At 43.5% G+C, this 21977-nt stretch overlaps 1 protein-coding gene across 1 annotated transcript; it reads right to left on the minus strand.

Annotated features, from left to right (window-relative positions):
• Positions 1–12954: 12954 nt before the first annotated feature.
• On the minus strand, positions 12955–13780 carry LOC141646404 (SKP1-like protein 1B). The gene is made up of 2 exons (XM_074454303.1): positions 13442–13780; positions 12955–13324 (listed from the first exon to the last, which is right to left on the minus strand). Exons 1-2 carry the CDS (start codon positions 13778–13780, stop codon positions 13151–13153), a joined length of 513 nt encoding a protein of 170 aa, XP_074310404.1. The 3' UTR covers positions 12955–13150.
• Positions 13781–21977: the final 8197 nt, after the last annotated feature.

A 21977-nucleotide genomic window follows, 5' to 3' on the forward strand; every position in this document is an offset into this window, starting at 1 on the left:
TCTTTTATTACATAACTTCGGTCCATGGTCCGGTCCGCGGTCTATTCGGGTTGGTCCAGGACCGGACCGAAGACCAAAGTAGCGTAAATAGGTGGACCGTGGACCGGACCAAACAAAATTCGGTCCGGTCTGGTCCGGACCAAATGGTCCGATCCGGTCTGGTCTTTGGTCCGGACCACTGAGTGAACAGCCCTATGTAAGACTGTTATAGTTATACAGTGTACAACGATCTTATAATAGCTTATGCACCTCATTTAATGATAATAATAAATCAGGTGTAACGAGACCCTTGCAAAATAATCTAATCAGACTTGTGACATTATTAAAGTGCAATGCAAACAAGAATTTACACTTTAGTTTTTTTATAAATACTTAAAAAAAAAACACATTTTTTCAATCACTTAATTAAAATTCGACCGTTGGGCGTTGGATAACTTACCAAGATAACCCAAAAATTCGACCGTTGCACATAAAAAATCAATGTCATATCACATTTTTCCTAACCATCTATTTCCATATTATCATCATACTCGTCATTTTCATCTTCATTCTCATTTTCACTGAGATCATCGAATCCATCTATTTTTTTTTCTAACCTTCTATTTTTTTTTTAAGAATAATATGTATAGGATAATTTTAATATTGGATTTTTTTAACATTGATTTTAATGAAAAGCGTACTACTCCCTCCTATTCGGAATAGGTCCCATTTGGATAATGACACAAAAATTAAGGAATGTAGTTAAAATAATGAAAAGTATTATATAAGGGTAAGAATATATGAGTTAAATAATGAAAAATATTGATATGATGAGTTAGGGGTGGTTGGGACTTGGGGTGGTAATAAAGAAAAGAGCGGTAGGAAAGTAAAAAAACATGTCCAAATATGGCAAATGAGACAGTTATGTGAATAGACGAAAATGACAAATGGGACAATTATTCTGAATATGAGGGAGTATTTTTTTTCAATTCGTCAATATTAAAAAACAGGTATGAATTTATAGATAAAAAAAAGTTGTATGAAGTTGTTTAAACTAAACTTATAGAAGTTGAACTGAACTTATAGGAACTGAACTGAAGTAAACTTATAAGAGTTGTACTGAACTGAACTTGTACAAACTAAACTGGACTTATAAGAACTGAATTTAACCAAACTTATAAAAATTGAACTGAACTTAAAAAGACAAATAGAAGTAAAAAAAATGGGGCCTAACACACCAGGCCTTAATCTCACACCTCTCAATAAGTAACATATTTCGGTTTTTTTCGGCATTCTACTACGGTACGGTGATTTTATATGGTAGGATAAGTTTGATAAGTGATTAAGTGCTTCTGATTTAGTTAATTTTTTTTTTTTTTTTTTTTTTTTTTTTTTTTTTTTTTTTTTTTTGTGTGTTTATCAAATTATAACTGATGGGGCATATTCTGCACCGCTGACCAAGTCAACATATTGAACAAGGTCAAAGATATCCACAGCAAGTCAACGACTTAGACAGCCTAGCCGATGCGACCCATCGGCTGTTAGCCTCGGGTCTCGGCGTGACAACCGCAAATAGGGACACTTACCCGCGTACTCATATCCAAGACCCCTCGGCGGTGAGTCAACATGGCCCGCCCCGCTTTGCCATAGGTCCCTCGGCCGAGGGGTAGATCAATCTTTCCACACCGCTAGCCACTTGGCCACTTGGCACTACGTGACAAAAGGTGAAAGCCTATAAATACTCCTCAACCTTCATTGAGGAAAGGATCCACAACTGAACCTAAATACACTATTCATCTGGTAATATCTTCCTTATCTCTCTACAATACATGCCTAGCCAAGTAACACAACTTAATCCTTTAAGTTTACTGACTTGAGCGTCGGAGTGAGTACGCTTGGCACAAAGCCGAGCCCTCAGTTCGTTCATTGTTGCAGGAGAGGCCGAGAGGAACGATAAAGGCAAGAAGGGTTCAACTCAAGACATTATTCTACAAGCCACGGGTGGTAACGATACTTGCTCTGGAATTACACCCGGAACAATTGGCGCCGTCTGTGGGAAAGACACTAGAAGCTAGTCACATTCATTCCCAAACACAAAAAAAAAAACAACAAAAACCCACCCAAAAAGCTAAGAAGATGTCGAAACAACAAGACGCAGTCGTGACCGACGAAACCGCATTCTACCAAGATGATACTTTCAACAATTCTGGAGTCGTGCAGCCCTCCACCGGCGGAGTAATCCAACCAGAGTTCGGGATGCCAACAATACCCGACATTTTGCCCGACCAACCAGGTCACCATCATGGGACATGTGGTTGACGTAGCAAACCGAAAATGCTCCCGGACCTAATCGATACGCCCGCTCACACCTGTCACCCCGACAAGAGCGGCGGAAACCGTCCGGGAGACCAGAGCCCAAAACGTGACTCGAGAAATTTGAACGGAGCACCGGGGAGAAGCCGACCCGGTCAGTCGCAGGGGGAGCCCAAAGTGGGCGCGGTAGACCTAAGTCCTTCCCGCACTCATGGGAGGACAGCGTCCCCGCAGCACGAACGAGGCTTACCCCAAAGGAGCCAGAGGAGTCCGACTCAACAGAGTTGGAGGAGAAGTCCAAGTCGAAGAAGGAGTCCTTCCCGCTACGAGGAGAGGAGCCGGATTAGGAATGCGAGGAGCCGATCGCCGCGTGTCGTTCGACACGTGGTCAGACAGCCCCTCAGCGCCTACGTCCTAGAAGTCCAGGTGCCAACTAAGCTCAAGTTGCCACCTCTATCATACAAGGGAGATAGTGATCCAGCCGACCACGCTGAGACTTTCGAGTCTTACATGTCGGTATGGGAGCAGCCCGATGAGGTCTGGTGCCGAGTTTTCCCAACAACTCTGCATGGAATGGCTCAAAGTTGGTACAAGGGGCTTCCCGACGGCTCGGTATACTATTACGCCGACCTAAGGGACGCCTTTCTAGCCCAGTACTCTTGCAACAAGAGAAGGGCCGTGGAGACATCGGACCTACTAACTATCAAACAGGAGGGGGGCGAGTCTCTACGAAGCTATGTGAAGAGGTTCGACGGAAAGGTCCAGCAGATTCGAGAAATCAATCCCGGCGGCGGCCTTCGCACCGATGAAGGGCCTCCCAAGGGGAGATTTAAAAATGAGCTCATCAAGTGCGGAGGCCTGGGCTTGGACGCCGCCAGAAAGTTGGCCGACCAAGCCATCAAGGTAGAGGACTATCACAAGACCTGGGTAGGCCCCAGCGAGACCGAGCACTCAGAAAAGAAGAGCCTCCGGGAGGACAACCCGGATGAAAGACGCCGTGACAACAACGGGTCACGGTCCGATGAAAGACGCCGTGAGAATAATAGGTCACGGTCAGACAAGTCTGCCAGGAAACAGAGCTCGGCGGATGCCGGGGGGAGCTCGGGAACGTACTACAAAAAACGGTACGATGATCACACCCCCCTAGTCGTATCGGCCGCCGAGGTCTTCGCTTTGAGCAAGAACGAGGGCCAGAAATGGGAAAGACCCCCTAGGCCGAGGAGTGACGGTGACACGAGCCGATCGTGAGTACCACGGCCACACCGGACACTTAACCAACGATTGCCGACACCTGAAGGATGCCATTGAAGAACTGATCCGGAAGGGGAGCCTCGGCAAATATGTTGCCAGAGGCCAAAAACCAGATGCCGGCGGATCAAATAGCAAGTCCGTCTTTAAACGGATAGGAGTAATCCATGTTGTCATCAGGGGCAACGGGAACGATGGGTCCGCTCATGGGCACAAACGGCACCTGAATGAACCACATCAGGCCATCAACTTTGTGACCAACACAGCCACCCCCGCTCCCAACATCCCCGATATGACCATCGGACAGGAGGACTACGAGGGAGTCATCGCTCTTCATAGCGACCCACTTACAGTCCGCCTGGACATAGCCAACCACTTGGTGAAGAGGTGCCTGATTGACACAGGCGCCTACACGAACGTTATGTACGAGAGAATGCTTTTCGGCCTCGGCCCGAGGGTTGAAGATTTGAGCCCCCGCACCAACCCGTTGTATAGCTTTTCCGGGGCGGTCTGGTACCCCCGGGGTCGGTCAGTTGCCGGTGAGGTTCGGCTAGGGAGGTGCGACCAAGAATGTTATGTCGAATTCGTAGTCATCGACGGCGCGTCGCCTACAACGTTCTCATAGGTCGGGTCACTTTGAGCGAAATCGATTTTGTGATATCCATCCGGGCCCTGACATTGATATATGTCTCGGACCGGGGGGAGGCGCATAAGCTCGTCTCGAAGAACGAGGAGGATCCCGGTTTATGGGAGGTTTACGCTAACGGCCCCTCCACGACGAATAGCTCGAAGGCCGACATCGTTATTATCAGCCCAAACGGAGACGTGTTTGAGCACGCCTTGAAGCTTACCTCATTGGTTTCAAACAATGAATCCAAGTACGAGGCGGTGATAACCGGAGTTGAGCTAGCTAAAACCGCCGGGGCAGAGCGTATCATGGTGAAGACAGATTCACTCTTAGTAACCAACCAGATCAGAGGAGAGTACGAAGCCCAGGACTACGGGACGATAAGGTATCTAGTGAGGGTGAGAGCTGTCGCTTCAGAACTAAAATCCTTCCAGATACAGTACACCCCCAGATCCGGAAACGACCGGACCATCGGCATGGTCGAAGGAGCAGAGACCGAGGAGGTAGAGATTGATCCGGGCCGCACCGTAACCGTCGGTGTCAACCTGGAACCAAAATTCAGAGCCGACCTCCTGGACCTGCTGAGGAAGAATAAAGATGTTTTCGCATACTCGGCGGCCGAGATGCCAGGCGTGAGCCGGGAGGTGATTGTTCACAAGTGAACGTACTCTCCACCGCTCGCTTGATCAAGCAAGAGAATGAGGAATTCCTCGGCCGAGAAGGACGAGGCCATCAAAGCCGAAGTAGATAAATTACTAGCGGCGGGTTTCATCATGCCTTGTACTTATCCTGAGTGGTTAGCCAATGTTGTAATGGTGAAGAAGTCATCGGGGGCATGGAGAATGTGTGTAGACTTTACCAACCTTAATAAAGCATGCCCCAAAGATTGTTATCCCTTGCCTCGAATAGATAGTTTAATCGACGCCACGGCGGGCTACACCATCTTGAGCCTTTGGACGCCTTCTCGGGGTATCACCAAGTGTTTATGGCCGAGGAAGACATGCCTAAATGCGCATTTATCACCGCCAACGGCACATACATGTACAAAATGATGCCGTTTGGTTTGAAGAATGCCGGAGCAACGTACACGAGGCTGGTGGACAAAGTGTTCCAAAACCAAAAAGGACGAAACATTGAGGCTTACGTCGACGATGCTATTGTAAAAAGCAAGTCCGACAGCGAGCATCTGGCCGATTTACACGAGACATTTTGTTCACTAAGGAAATACAAGATGAAGCTCAACCCAATGAAATGCAACTTCGGTGTCCGGGCAGGTAAATTTCTAGGTGTACTTGTCAGCGCCAGAGGCATAGATGCCAATCCGGACAAAGTCCGAGCAATCCTAGACCTGCCGGAACCAAGGAATCGAAAAGAGGTTATGACGCTGACCGGGAGAATGGCGGCTCTCGTCCGTTTCATCTCTCGGTCAGCCGACAAGAGCACCCCATTCTTCAAAGTGTTGAAAGGAAATAAAGACTTCAGCTGGGGGGAGGAACAGAGCACGGCTTTCAAGCAACTGAAAGCTCATCTTCAGACTCTCCCAACTCGTCTGGCCGATCTTGGGGGAGACGCTATACCTATACATAACAGTTACCTCGGCCACAGTCAGTGCCGTGATCATCAGGGAAGAAGACAAACAGCAACACCCAATCTACTTTGTCAGCCATACACTGTTGCCCGCCGAGAGAAATTACCCACTAATTGAAAAAGCAGCCTTCACCGTCGTCGTTGCCACAAGGAAGTTAAAACCCTACTTCGACGCACACCCCGTGACGGTCCTAACCGATCAGCCGTTGGAGAAAGCTTTGGAAAAATTCGAACAATCCGGCAGGCTTATCAAATGGGCAGTGGAACTCTCTGGCTTCGGCATTCAGTACAAACCAAGGCCTTCGATAAAGGGGCAAGCACTTGCAGATTTCCTGGCCGAATGCACATATCAGGAAGAGCCAAACCCAGGCATATGGGAGGTCTACACCGACGGCTCCTCCACGACGAACAGCTCAGGAGCCGGCATCCTTATCATCAGCCCAAACGGGGACGAGTTCGAGTACGCCTTGAAATTCACCTTCTCGGCCTCGAACAATGAATCCGAATACGAGGCAGTGATAACCGGAGTCGAGCTAGCTAGGGCTGCCGGAGCAGAACACATTGTGTTGAAGACAGACTCACTGTTGGTTACTAACCAAATCAGAGGGGAGTTTGAGGCTCGGGACGACGGAATGGTAAGGTACCTAGAGAGGGTAAAAGCCGACATAGCAAAGTTGAAATCTTTCCAAATCCATTGCGTTCCCAGATCCGAGAACAACCGGGCCGACGCTCTCTCCAAACTGGCCAGCTCAACCATCAAGAATGTCAGCCGAACCGTACTGGTAGATATCATGAATGCAAAAAGCATCACTGAGACCGTCGGCATGGTGGGTAACATAGAGACCGAGACAACGTGGATGACTCCGATAATGAAATACAAACTTACAGGTGAGTTGCCGGAGGGCCGCAATCCCTCGGCCAAAATAAAAAGGATCGCCGCCAGGTACTTGGTGTTCGAAGGGAAAGCGTACGGAAGATCCGTAATAAGACCACTCTTGAAGTGTGTCGGTCCACCGACGCAGGCGATCTTGTGAGAGATTCACGAAGGCATATGTGGACATCACATGGGGGCAAGAACACTAGCCCACAAAGCTCTCCGAGCTGGCTACTTCTGGCCCACCATGCTTCAAGATTCCAGAACAAAGACCAAGAAGTGCACGAACTGTCAGATGCATGCCCCGGTGATACACGCTCCCTCCAGGGACCTACAACCGGTGCTTAGTCCTCTTCCTTTCGCACAGTGGGGGATGGACATGCTAGGGCCGTTCCCAACGGCCTCCGGAGGAAGGAAGTTCTTAATCGTCGCCGTTGACTACTTCACCAAATGGGTTGAAGCCGTAGCAGTACCAGCGAAGACCACACGGCCGTCGCCGAAAGGTAATGGGAAATTGTTATAACTCGCCGGATTACCCCAAGTTATGGTATTTGACCACGGCCGAGAGTTTTGGAGCGACGATAATGAAGCGGTTAGAAGAGCTTGGCATCAAGTTTGCGTACTCCTCCGTCCGCCACCCACGAGCAACGGGCGGCGGAGGCGACCAACAAAACAATCCTCAACGGTTTGAAGAAGACAGTTGAAGACCTCAAGGGAAGGTGGGCCGATGAACTACCCGGCGTCCTGTGGTCCCTTCGGACCACGGAGAAAGAAGAAACGGGGTACACCCCCTTCCACCTAGTCTACGGTTCCGAAGCAGTCCTACCAATTGAAGCAAATGGGAGCGACATTGAACGGCTACCTTTAACCCAGCTGAAAACGAGGAAGGCCTGAGAGTCTCCCTCGACCTGGTCGAAGAAAGCCGAAATACAGCACGCCTCAACTTGGCCGTATATCAAAACCGGATGAAGAGAGCCTACAACCGAAGAGTCCACAAAAGGGACTTAAAAATGGGAGACCTAGTCCTAAGGAAGTCATTTGCCACCAACAAAGGAAATATTCATGGTAAACGACGGCCACCGGGAGGGTCCCTACAAAGTGGTCGAAGAGATGAGGCGGGTACATACCGGCTGACAGACATGGGAGGTGTGCCTTTGATGAGCCATTGGAACACCGATAACTTGAGAAAATACTTTGTATAGCGGCGGAGGTGTCCAAACCCATTGTGGACACCCCAACGCACGATCATAACAAACAAATGAATCGCCCAAGTTTTCCATCGAAGTGTTTGTCCCCTCCACAAATTGCCACCAGGCAGAAACTCAAAAAGAAGAATTGCTATCGAGCCATAACCCCGATTACCTCGGCCTTAGCCGAGAGCGACGGGGACACAATGACCGATACGCTAGAAGAATTGCTATCGAGCCATAACCCCGATTACCTCGGCCTTAGCCGAGAGCGACGGGGACACAATGACCGATACGCTAGAAGAATTGCTATCGAGCCATAACCCCGATTACCTCGGCCTTAGCCGAGAGCGACGGGGACACAATGACCGATACTAGAAGAATTGCTATCGAGCCATAACCCCGATTACCTCGGCCTTAGCCGAGAGCGACGGGGACACAATGACCGATACGCTAGAAGAATTGCTATCGAGCCATAACCCCGATTACCTCGGCCTTAGCCGAGAGCGACGGGGACACAATGACCGATACGCTAGAAGAAATGCTAAAGGCGTTACGCAGTTGAGATGTGCATTCTAACTGACTCGGCCATGCCGACGGTAAAAACGAAGGCACTCAATTAATAACGCAAGAAGACAAGTAAAGGATCGTGATCAGAGTCCCGGCCAAGCCGAGGACCAAAAAGATAAAACTTTATTGAAGATGATTGCAAGGAGAGTACAGACGACGGCCGTCCCCATAAGGATAGCCTAAACTCTACCTACCAAAGCTTTACAAAAAGCGAGGAAACAAAAAAACAAAAGGTTACAGACTTGGGATTTGAAGCGCCAAAAAGATGGCAGGGAGAGAAGGCTCAATAATTGGCCCCCGAACAGCTAAAGCTATCCGAGACGCCGGGTGAGTCTGGTGACGACCGCCCGTCTCCCTATGCTTGTTGCTGCCCTCCGTCAGTAGCAGCAGCATCTTCGGTGGCCGGCTTTGAGGAAGGCTTAACATTTTCAAGTAACTTCAGCCTCTCACCCTCCTTCACCTTCGCATCGTAGGCCGCCTTGGCCGCAGCTATCTGAGCCGCCTTCGCTGTCTCCGCCTTCTCTGCAGCCGCTGCCTCCGCGGCATCAGCCATCTCGTCCAGAAGCTGGTCAAATTTATCCCACGGGAAAGAGCCCTCGGGGACGAGTCTTTGTATTGCCTCCCTGGCCGCCTCCTCGGCCCAGTCCCGGAATTGGGCGCACATTTTAGGGAGAAGAACATCTTGAAGCATTTCAATGTCCTTCTCCTTTTGAGCAAGGGCAGCCTGCGCGTCCCTGAGCGCCTCCGCCTGGTTGTGGAACAGATCCTTCCACTTTTCTCCCTTGGCAGCCACGGCGTCATAAGCACCCTTGTACCTGTCCCGCTCCTCCATCATCTTGGCAGTGGCGGCATCAGCTTCCTCCACTTTGGCCCTCTCGGCCCCTAGCAGCTTCTCAATTTCCTCCACGCGCCGGCTGGCAGCAAAGAGATCCAGTTTAGCCTTCGCGGCTTCCCCCTTTGCGGCAGAGAGATCAAGTTTAAGCTTTGCGATCAGTGGCGCAGCTTGGCCCATGGTTTTCTCCTGCTCCAGGATGTAGGAGCCAGCTTGTTGGGTCCACTTGGCCATCCTCTTATATAATTTCACACCCTCTGCCACAAGCTCGGAGGGAGGAATTTTCTGAGCCGAGGAGTCAACGATGACATTTCTGTCACCCGCCTTCTCAATAACCTTCTCAATAGCCTTCTCAGGCTGCTTCCCTAATTGCCGTTCAGTGAGAACGGCGGCTGCCGAAGGAGGATCTACAAAAAATTTACACAGAGCATCCATGTCACCATGCATTGACACATCAGAAAGCCGGTCGTCTGGGATGTCCAACGAACCAGCTAAATCCGAACCACAAGTTAGATCCGTACCAGTTCGGACCCTCTTCGTTCGAGGGCCGGCTGAGTCAGTCTTCTCCCCCGGCAACGATGGAAGCAGACGGAGGCTCTTTTCTCTTCGAAGGAGAGGAAAAGGCCTTAGCAACGGTCACCGCCCCATCAGCGACTTCGATGACCTCCACAGACTCCTGAATCACTGGGGTCGAAGAGGGAGCTGGCACAGACGCCGCCGCCAACCTGGACGCTGCCTTCTTTGTTCTCTTTGGCACGCCCCCGAGAACCCTTGCCTGGGCCGCCGCCGGATCCGGCGACTCAAATTTGTTTATCCATGAGTTCGTTGGGAGACGGTCTACGATCACGCAAGTCGGCCGTAGGATCGATCAACGACCTTCCCTGTCCTTGTCAAGCCCTAACCTCTGCAAGGTCCTCTCAGGCAGATCCTGGCCAAAACGGTCTGCAAGAAATCAAACAAAGGTTACATAAAAGAAGTAAAACAAAGCTCCAAAACAGAAACATAGCAGGCAAAAATGGGCCTCACACCGACCCCACTCACCCTGGTTGAGGGCCGGTATGAGGCCGACGCAAAAAGCGATTCATCTTGGAGAATAATCGAGTCGGGGCAGCCATCCCTTCCCAAAGATCGAACAGTTGCATCGCCGCATTTGCTCATCCGATAAGAGGGACCGACGAAGCATCCATCTTTGCCTTACCCCGGGAGATACACTCCTCATACTCTTCTCGGTTCTCACACCGTAAGTGAACAGGCTCGGAAAGACCGAGGCAATGGGTAATCCTCCGGCACTTGGACGTACACCCATCGTCGTTGCCAGTCTTTGCAAGAAGTAAGCTTGTTCACGGAGACATAGCCAGGTTCCATCTGCACGCTGTACCACCCCACCTTACCAGCAATTGACGGCCGTAGATGATGAAGGCGGCGGAATAAGTTGACTGTCGGGATCTCCCCCCTAAAAAGACAGAGCCACACAAAGCCAACTATCGTCCTCATGGCCAGCGGATGTAGTTGGGCCACAGCGACGTTCATGGCTTTGACGATGGCCACGACATATTTATTCAGAGGAAACCGCAGCCCATACTCCAGGTGCCTGAGGTACACGCCGGTGTGACCCGGTGGAGGGCAACAGACCGCCTGACCCTTCTTAGGGATAACGATCTTGTACCCCTCACCAAAGGAGAAATGGTCTCCGAAAAATGTCTCGCCGGAACAACTGGCGAACTTATGGGACCAAACACGGTCAAGACCAGTCGTGCAGGGCTCGCCATGATCCGGGATAGACAGCCTCCCACCATCAGAAGGAGTCCTCTCATCCTCATCAGCATCGTCATCCTCATCCTCCCTTTCCTCCAAAATTGGTGGATCGACTACGGGAGAAGGAGACCTAGGGCCCCCAAACCTTATCGGGATGGCGTCTAGTATCCCCTCCCCATCAAGACGCGACGGGGAACCCTCCGGCGCAGAAGTGCTAGTTCCGGCGTCAGCAGAAGACATAATAGCAATAATTATTTAACAAAATAAAAAGTGAAGAAGTTTGTCTGTTTACCTTGAAGAAAAACACTCGCCGGAGTAACAACTCTGAAAATTAGAAGACAAGGAAGCCCTTGAGAGTTTAGAGAGAAGAAAAATTTTGGAGAATGAAATTGGTGGCCAATTTCACGGAATAACTGCCCTATTTATAGGGAAAAGCCCATAAAGAAGGACCAATCGGCGAATGACCCATGAAGCGTCATCCAATCAGCGTGCAGACACGTGTCGGACATGCAACCACGGGATGTCAATCGTTGCAACAGTTAGACGTCAATCAATGCAACAGTGACCAAGCGTCTTCAACACGCCCATTCACATCTCTCCGCCTATTCACCTTCCTCAACAAATTCCCAAGCATCGTTCTCCGCCGCCACTCGATCAACCAAGCTAGGTAGCGCCGGCCGGGGCAATCAAAAACAACCGGCACTCTCAACCCTGGTCTCGGCCAGCGTCACTTTCTTTTCCACATCGGATACCCTTTACGCATCCATGTGGAGGGGGGATATGGTACGGCCTAAGGTAGACCAGGCCGAGCTAAAAGAAGCCGCCGCAGAAGAAGCAGATGCAGAACATTTGTTACAAATTACTTGCGCAGAATATACGCTCAAACGTACATCGGAGCCCATACCACGGCATAGACTACGCTGGGGGCAAATTGATGGGGCATATTCTGCACCGCTGACCAAGTCAACATATTGAACAAGGTCAAAGATATCCACAAAGAAGTCAACGACTTAGACGCCCTAGCCGATGCGGCCCATCGGCTGTTAGCTGGGTCTCGGCGTGACAACCCGCCAAGGGACACTTACCCGCGTACTCATATCCAAGACCCCTCGGCGGTGAGTCAACATGGCCCGCCCGCCTGCCATAGGTCCCTCGGCCGAGGGGTAGATCAGTCTTTCCACCTGCTAGCCACTTGGCCACTTGGCCACTACGTGACAAAAGGTGAAAGCCTATAAATACTCCTCAACCTTCATTGAGGAAAGGATCCACAACTGAACCTAAATACACTATTCATCTGGTAATATCTTCCTTATCTCTCTACAATACATGCCTAGCCAAGTAACACAACTTAATCCTTTAAGTTTACTGACTTGAGCGTCGGAGTGAGTACGCTTGGCACAAAGCCGAGCCCTCAGTTCGTTCATTATTGCAGGAGAGGCTGAGAGGAACGATAAAGGCAAGAAGGGTTCAACTCAAGACATTATTCTACAAGCCACGGGTGGTAACGATACTTGCTCTGGAATTACACCCGGAACAATAACTAAAATATCTCTCACCAATTACTACTTTTCATGATAAGGGCACCAAGAAATCAAGGTTTTTTAATACATGGTTTTGCAATGTTTTTTTTATAAAACTGTTTTACACAAGAGATTTACTTATTATCAATAATAAGAGTAATTTGATAATTTTCAAAAGTACATTTTTTGTGTCAATGGTCAAAATATTAGTAAAAAGGCAACCGAATTTGAGAAAAGGTGTTATGAGTATCATATTAAGGAGTTATTCTTAAACGTGATGAATTGAGTCTTATGATTAACTCTCGGGATCATTGTAATTTGTTTTGCTTATTATTTAGTTACTTAATTTTAATAAAGCTTTGAGTTGTAATCACAAATTCCACTAGGGACGTTTTATATTTATCCGGTTTTCAGAAAGTAGAATTTATGGGTTATTAATCCGAGTATTTCCTCTTTATTTCCGTCACAAACATATAATTTTCCGATTAACAAATAAATTACCTAGGCATTAAATTCTACTACAAAACCAAAAACTACATAAGTCGCAATTTCCAAAAACAAAATTCGTCAAGGTGGAGTTCTCCGACTCTTGTTGATATCAAGCTGCACTAATCTCCGATCATAAAACATAGCAGCAGAACGAGATACGAGAGATAATCATTCAAAGGCCCACTGGTTCTCCCTTCGAACCTCTTCTTCCTCTTCGGGGGTGAAGTCGTTGGTAATGTTGAATGTCTTCCTGATTTCCTCTGGTGTCTTTCCTTTTATCATATCAGCCACTGTTTGGCAGGTCAAGTCCAGCAAGTTCTTGATGTTCAGATAATTAGCAGCCTGAGATAACACAATTCACAACAAACATGTTAGGATAAACATGCTAACATGTTAGGATAAACATTCAGATAATTAGCTGCCTGAGATAACTCAAATTATAGAATAAGGTGAACATACCAAGATGAGATCAAAAAGAGTACTTTGGTCAACATTGACAAATTCTTTATCCCACATCTTAAGCTCATCATCACCAACAGAAGCAGCAGCAGTTGTAGTAGTAGTTGTATCTGCAGTTTTCGCAGCGGTGACATCGACATGTTTCTTACAATACTCGATAACCTTAGACAAGATTTTAGCAGTAACATTAGGAAGAGGAATTGCATTGTCAGCACATTCATCTTCAATCATATGTTTTATTGTTTGAGATTCCAATGCCACAATCTCGTCCACTTCGAAATCTTCGCCGTCTGATGATTTCAACAAGATCTTCTTTGATGTTGTTGTTGTTTCCGCCATTGTTGTTCTTGCTTTTTTTTTTTTTTTTTTTTTTTTTTTCTTTGTTTGTTGAGAGAGTAATTTGGGATGGAAGAAAAGTGTGGGGTGAGGTGGGTTTATATAGTTGAACGGATTCTAAAAGATTTCGGAGTATTTGGTTTGTTTTTCTTCGACGGAATTTAGGAATTAGCTAGGTGATGATTATGGAAATTTTAATCGGTTTTGGTTTTGGGTTTTTCTTAATTCTCACTAAACTAAAGGAATCCTCACTAAATATGGAAATTTTAATCGGTTTTGGTTTTGGGTTTTTCTTAATTCTCACTAACCTAAAGGAATCCTCTCTAAACTAAAGGAATAAGAATTACTCAATATTTTCGCGTCAAAATAATTGATTGACTAACAAATTTGCCACATAATAAAATATCTCAATAAATTATAAAGGCAAATGAAATTATTCTTTCCAAATTCAACACAATTGATATACGAAATACAAAAAAAAGTGGGGGCCCATATTATACTACACTACCGTTATAAAGTCAATATTCGCTTTACTTACATTTCGTTTCTAAGGCTCCGTTTGGTAAAATTAATGAAAAGTTACCTGAAACCTGAAAAGCTAATACCTGAAAAGGTAACTGAAAATTACGAACTGAAAAGTTATCTGATTTTTTTTAAAACAGTTTGGAACACAACAATAATTACTATCTCAGAATATTCTAGAATATGTCATCTTGCTCTCCAAGCCACTCTACTATAAATACAACTTCATCTTTAGGGTTTAGAAGAGAGCGGATGGATTAAGTATCAAACGACCCCGTCTTCCTACTACCAAATTGTAGGTAGGATGGAATAAGTCACAAAAAGACCCAACCTTTACTCCCTACGAGATTAAGTCGATAAGACCCTCGTAGCACTATCAAAACCCTAAATCACCTAGAGATGGAATCAAGAGAGTTACGGAAATTGTAACCTTCAATCTTTCAATAATAAAACTCTTGTTTTTCCGTATTATTTTTGTTCCTCTTTATTTATTATTGCAGGTTCAGTTTTTTTTTTATGGTTTACAAATTGGCACGCTCGGTGAGACGATTTTCGCTCTTCATCTCCATTCTCAAGGGTCAAATTCAGTAGCAGATTCGAAACCAAGTTGCAACCGACATCAAAGTCTCAACAACCAGTCTCGATGGGGCATTTTTAGACATCGAAAAATTTTATATTTTGGTATCTATTTATTTTATAATATCTTTAGTATTTTAGAGATAATTATCAGAAAATAATGTGATAATATCTCAGAATATTCTAGAATATATCGTCTTTCCCTCCAAGCCACTCTACTATACATACAACTTCATATTTAGGGTTTAGAAGAGAGCAGATGAATTAAGTCTCAAACGACCCCGTCTTCCTACTACCAAATTTTAGGTAGGATGGAATAAGTCACAAAAGACCCCACCTTTACTCCCTACGAGATTAAGTCGATAAGACCCTCGTAACATTATCAAAACCCTAAATCACCTAGAGATGGAATCAAGAGAGTTACGGAAATTGTAACTTTCAATCTTTCAATAATAAAACTCTTGTTTTTCCGTATTATTTTTGTTCCTCTTTATTGATTATTGCAGGTTCAGTTTTTTTTATGGTTTACACAGGTATATATCTATCTCTTAATAGTTTTAGGTTTTGTCATCTCCGTCATTATTGTTCTTTCTTTAATTATTTGTTTGTGTGTTTTTCTCTGTCATTGTTCTTTCTCTAATTTTCTGATTAGTTATTTTGCGTTTATTAGTAAAACAAATAAAATAAAATAAAATAAAACAAAGAATATGGTGAAGAGGATAGTAAAACAAACCCACATTTAATATTCATAAACTTAGCTAATTGATATACAAAATAAAATAAAATAAAAAACTAAACTAAACTACTTAGAACGGCTTTTAGGAAGGCATTCTCTTCCATGAGAATGATCCTGTCCTCCTTTGCTATTTGGAGGTCTCCTAAAGCAGATGCAATATCTGCATGCTGCTGCTCCAACTCCGTCACCCAGCCACGAAGGGTGGCCTCCTTGAGTGGTATCTGAACATCATCAAGAAAGAGCATGTTCTTCCTTTCGAATTCCTCTAAACGGTGTATGAAACATTTGTTGTACTTGATCGTTATTAATGTTAAACGAATGTTTTGATTCATTATTGAAGATTTAGGGCTTGAGGAGATTGAAAGAAAAATGAGATAATGGATTGATTGAGATATATAGTGGAATGAATTTATTATTAGTGTATGTGTCCTTTCATATGCCAAGAATTTTTTTAATTAATATGTTAGGGGAAATGACAATGTGTGTCCTTTAAATTAATATATTTTCGTTTTATATGCCAGGAATTAATGAATTAAATTAAATTATTAAATTAAATTAAATACTATACGACACCTTATTGTTGTTACGTTGTGTGGACAGCGGGCCGCCCACGGGGGCGCTTGGTGAAGGTCGAAAACAAGCGTTTGCATTTTGTATGGAGTCGCCACCAAATTTTATGGGAAATTGGAACCGTTCGAATACCTCGTGTCATGTCAAGACACAAAGTAGAGACATGAACACTAAGCAATCGTTACCCTTAGCATTCTATGTCTAGAATGACTCTCGTGGATGCCAATGAACACGGGTGCTCACGGAGATCTGGAGTAAGGGGTGAGGGTACGTATTAGGAAGCTCTTTTGATCGAACACCTAATCCCGCCCGCCTCGATAGCGGCCTCTACTAATGATTAGGGAAGTTATTCGTACTTGATATATCGTCGGCTATATGCATGCAATGCAACATCCATTGTTTTAATCCTAACATGTGAAAATTAGGCTAAGTCGGTTAACAATTAATTTAACAAACAATTGGGTCGAAGTAGGGATTTAATGCTCATTTACATGTGAAAACATACAAACAATAAAAGAAATACAATAACTATGAATTGCAATAATGAAGATTACAATAATTACATTGGAATAGGCGATTTATGTCGAAAATACCTTTAAAACGGATAATTTGAGAAAAAGAATAAAAGAATAAAAGAACTAAATTAACGAACAGAAATCAGGGCGATAATACGATTAATAGTTAGTTAATACGTAAACTAATTAACTAAGTCAAGGCAGAAACGGAGTTCAGAGACAGAACTCAGCCAAGGACAAGCGCAGCAGAGCTGCGTCCTTTGGAATAGGCGCAGCAGACGCTGCGTCTGTTCCTTGGCTCAGTTCTGGCTGTGAAGCCGTAATTGCAAGCCGTTAATGTCAATTGATGAATTTAAAGGATGATTAAATTATTTACTCGGATGAAAGTGATTAATATGTTATTTAACATGTGAATGGGTCATGAAAACAGTAAAACATGAATAAGACGGAATTAAGATGGATTAATTTACATGAATGAACGAATAATTAACGAATAAATAAACAAACAAACTAATTAGATTAAACATGACGAATTGATGACGAATTGATGAAAAACAGATACAAATATGTCAACGGTGAATTCCAGAGACTCAATATGAATGAATTGAATCTCTAAAACCCGAATTGAGTTTAATGACGAAAACCCGCAAATATGAATTATTTAGGATTTAAGTCGGATTTATGATGAATGAAACATGTTAAAGATGAATGAATAATATACATGTGAATTATTGAACTATCATGTGAAAGAATTAAAGACAAACATACGAAAACAAATAAGAAAGACGGAATAACAGAAGACGAAGAAGAAGAAAAAGCGAGAAGCTCGGCGGCCTCATTTAAGAGGCGCAGCAAGAAGCGCGCTCCTTCAAGTGGCGTAGCGATTCTTTGCGTCTTTTCTCGACGTCTCTCATCGGAAATCCGCAAAAACAGAGTTTTAAAGCACGGTTTTAGAAATCGGTTTTAACGGTGTTTTCGACATAAATCTTACAATGGTGATACGATAAATAAAATACAATAAATAAAAGAGGAATTATACACCCTCAGACTTACATGTTGACGGAACGAGATGAACTAAGAAAATCGATTAGTGAATGCTCGACGCGAATGCAAAGAGAGTGCCCTCGTAAGAGGAAAACGATTGATTAAATAAATTGATTGAGCGTAGTTGGTCAAATTGGTCGGTCATGCAACGGAGAGGCTGGTACCCGGAAAGATCCGAGCTTACGTGGTCGGAAGTCCAAGCACGTAGGCGCCAATTAGTAAGAACAAAGTCTAGAATGCAAAGGGAGAAGAGAAGGGCGGACACTCGCGTGAGAAATATGAGGAACGAAGGCTCCTATTTATACTAATCACGCGACGGAAATATGGTAAGACTAGGATACGGAAGGAAAGATCCGGAAATAACCGACTTAGGTTAAAAAAACACGGAAACTTGGACAAAAAGAAAGCCCTGGGAAAAGGCGCAGCAGAGCTGCGTCCCTTGGAAGAGGCGCAACACTTGCTGCGTCCTTTCCCGGGTAGGTTCCTCTGCGCGTAGAAAACGCGTTTGACAGCCTGTCGTATTTTAGGCATAACTTTCTCTACAAGACTCGGAATAAGGTGATTTCGGTGGCGTTGGAAAGCTAAAAGAAATATCTAGAACTTTCTGTGAAATAGGCCTGGCCCAACAAAGTTGTTATCACCTCGAAAAGTGGGCCTAAAGGTCGGGTTGTCAATTTAACTAAATGAAATGCACATTTTGTAATGTAAACTTTAATTTAGCCTAATGAAGTGACATGGGACTCAAAATGAGATATAATCTCAACATTTTATGACATCCTAACCTTAGGTAGACAAGCACATTGCTTTGACTCGGGATTTGACGGTTTTAGGAAATGAAGACGGTTTTTGACCCGGACTCCAAATGTACTCTAATTACTGCCAAAACGACCGTATCGGCACGTAGATGACAACTAAGAGGTAGACATTAATGTTTGAGCAATCACTTGACGATAATCTTACGAACTGTAAAAAATCGTTCCGCGAATCAAACATGCGGCCCAATCATCACCGGGTGGTTTGCGGGAGGTGCAGAAACGAGGTGTCTACACGTTGATGTTGCATGCTACTCTAACATATATGTTTTCGTTAATGTCTTTGTTTTCAGTATGTCATCAATGAGCCACATGACTCCGAGTACAAAATAAAAGTAACAAGTACGTCCTTGAACATTCCAATGAAGATTAAAGAGGTATATATTTGGGTCAATTTAGTTCTAGTTTTATTGATTTAGAGCTTTAGACTTAGAGCTTTAGGAGAATTTTGTTGAACAATAAAACTGTGATATTTTTGTTGCATATTGTATATATAAGGATGTTTCAATAGTTTTAGTAATATCATTATTGTAATGGTGAATTGTAATGGAGAACAGATAAAGTTTTTTGTCAATGGTTATTTGATGTCAGGGGCGAAGCCAGGATTTAATTTATGGGGTAGCGAAAATTTTGTAACACTTCTTCGATATCTTAGGAATACACAAATGAATTTAATTTTTTTTTATAATAATTCCATTTTGAATTTCAGAAGAAGAATTATTTTCGCACTTATTGCTCTGAGATTTTTTTATTGCACCTAGGCCTTAAGATCTTACTAGTTTAGCGACTATATGAGCGTTATATACGTGAACAATCCGTTCAATGTTAAGTGTTACTAACAAAAAGTGACACAACTTGTATAACAAAAAAGAAAAATTTGGTGAGATCTATCTTATTTTCAATAATAGTCTCCTTTTTGGTGAGATCTGTTGTTCCGTCCCTTCTTTCGGGGTTTTTCCATTTTTTCGTGGGATTGTTATCAATATAATAAGTTTTAATCGACGGGGAGATTATCAGATTTGTTTCGTGGATGAATACATCAAGACGGCTACACTGTTTCCCTCCATCAAGAAGGATGCAAAGACATCGATTATTCATAGATTCAAGAAATTTATGATTTTGGAGCGGCAGCGCCATTACCAGTATTTAGATAGTTATTTTGAATGTATTTTTTACGTTAGCAACCTTGATTTTCCTTTGTCTATTTGTTATCTTCATTGTAACCTACGCCTAGTTGATTATTAATGACATGACAATTTCAAAAAAAAAAAAAAAAAAAAAAAATTGTACTTTGTACATCGTTTGTCTTAATCGTCTCCGAGGGATTAAAATCTCACTCGCAAAAATAAATAAGTAAATAAATGATTGAAACGGAAAGTAACAAGTAATAATTTGTGAAAATATATTTATATACTCTCCAAATATATAGAATGAGTTGTACTCGTATAAAATTATGGAAACAAGACCACAATTGCAAAAAAATCACTGTAAATAGAAATGCCTTTTAAGTAAGCCAGTTATGAAAAAGAAAACGAAAATTTGCTTATGATGTGGGTCGAACACAACTGGTCAGGAATAAGGGCCTAAAACTGCAACTCCCCAACTTTACCAATGGACCACTCACATAATGATGCTTATATCACAGCTCTACTTAGTTTTATATTTGTATGATAAGTGGGTAGCAAAAGTCCATCTTCCTCCTTTATTTTTCTGTTTTTTTCTGGATTTGGGGTAGCAACCGCTACCCCTTGCTACTCACTAGCTTCGCCCCTGATTTGATGTTGATGCTGCTGTTAATTGATTTTGCCAGTAATGTACTGAATTTGTAATTTTTTTTTAAAAAAAAAACTCCAATAACAACGGTTATTAAAAAACAAAACCGTTGTCATTAGTAATAACAACGGTTATCATAAAAAAATCCGTTGTTATTAACATCCCTACAATTAACTATTAAACGTGCGCATTACTATCAACAATGGTTTTATGTCATGAAACCGTTGTTATTACTTTCCCACCAAAAATATTAAGGATTAATTGATAGGAATACTCTGAACTATAGACGTAGTGCTCAAAATACTTTAAAATATGTTTTAACTACTAATACTCAACAATTATACCCATTCGCTTTGAATAGAATTAGAGTTTCTTTAACCTGTTCTAGCAAGTTATTTTAGCTCGGGTCCCCTCTTATCCCTTATTAAGATACTTCATCTTCTTACTTTCCCCCCTTTTACTTCTGGTAATTTTTTTTCCTCAAATCTTCTCTCTCCTCCATCAAACTATAAATGAAATTTACAGTAACACGGATAAGATTAAAATGTGATATCAGAGACAACCAAAGAGCACCCAATACAGGCAAACCTAAAAAAATTGTTACTTTTATTGGGGCGTCAAATTTCTTTGTTCTGGTTCAGCAATTGCACGTAGAAAATCAAAGAAACCAACATCAGAAATCAAATAATGTTTTAGATTTTAAAGAGCTAATAATTACTTGATAATGGTGTAAATTGCCCTATAAACATGTGAAAGAGACCCAAAATTACACCAACATTTCCCATGATTAATATCAAAAGAGCAATAGAATCCAGAAGCAAACCTACATCATAGCAGTTCACTGAAGTACTGAAATTACCAAAAAAAAACTCATCGACATTAAGTAAAGCTCAATTTAAAAAAAAAATTGCTCATTTTGTCCCAATCATTTGTTTATCTAAGATTAAAATACCCTCTTAACAGATAAAAACAGTTAAACAAATGATCGGGACGGAGAGGTAATTTTCGAATCTTGGTTATTTAAACCAAGTAAAAGAGAAGAAAACTGATATCTTTGAGGGCACCAAGTAAAAGAGGAGCACACACTAGTAGAAAAACCCCCTACGGTGGCGGTTATAAATTACCTTTTGTGGCGGTTTTTAGAGATTTAGGGTGCGTCGTTTATCGCGGCGTCGTATAAACTTTACGGCGGTTGTAGGTGATTGTAAAACCGTCGTTATAGCTCTCCTATAGTGGCGGTTCTTATACAAAACCGCCATTATAGACTTATATAATACGACGGTTGTTAGACAAGAACCGCCACTGTAACTCATCTATAGTGGCGGTTATTGTAAGAAAACCGCCACCATAGGTATTTCAATGAACACTTTAATTATCTTTAGCGGCGGTTTTTAACTTAAGAACCGCCACCATTGATTATCTATAGTGGCGGTTTTACTTAAGAACCGTCACTATAGCTCGTGGCGTTTCTAACTTAGAACCGCCGCCATAGATAGGTATTTTAAAAAAAAAATTGCTACCTAAATTTTTGTACCAGCCTCCCATAAATTTGACACTCCAGTATCGAACTGAACAAACAATACATACACAAGAATTCAACCAACTACCCGAAAACTTTCATATCATCCGGCAGAACAATAATGTCCATGTTC

Source organism: Silene latifolia, chromosome 3 (genome assembly GCF_048544455.1).
Source record: "Silene latifolia isolate original U9 population chromosome 3, ASM4854445v1, whole genome shotgun sequence".
Lineage (NCBI taxonomy): Eukaryota > Viridiplantae > Streptophyta > Magnoliopsida > Caryophyllales > Caryophyllaceae > Silene > Silene latifolia.

Bases quoted from the DNA above. Each gene is read 5' to 3' on its own strand.
- LOC141646404 (XM_074454303.1), bottom strand. From the start codon at position 13,780: ATGGCGGAAACAACAACAACATCAAAGAAGATCTTGTTGAAATCATCA. The intron at 13,325-13,441 runs GTATGTTCACCT...GTGTTATCTCAG, and splicing joins CTCTTTTTGATCTCATCTTG to GCTGCTAATTATCTGAACAT.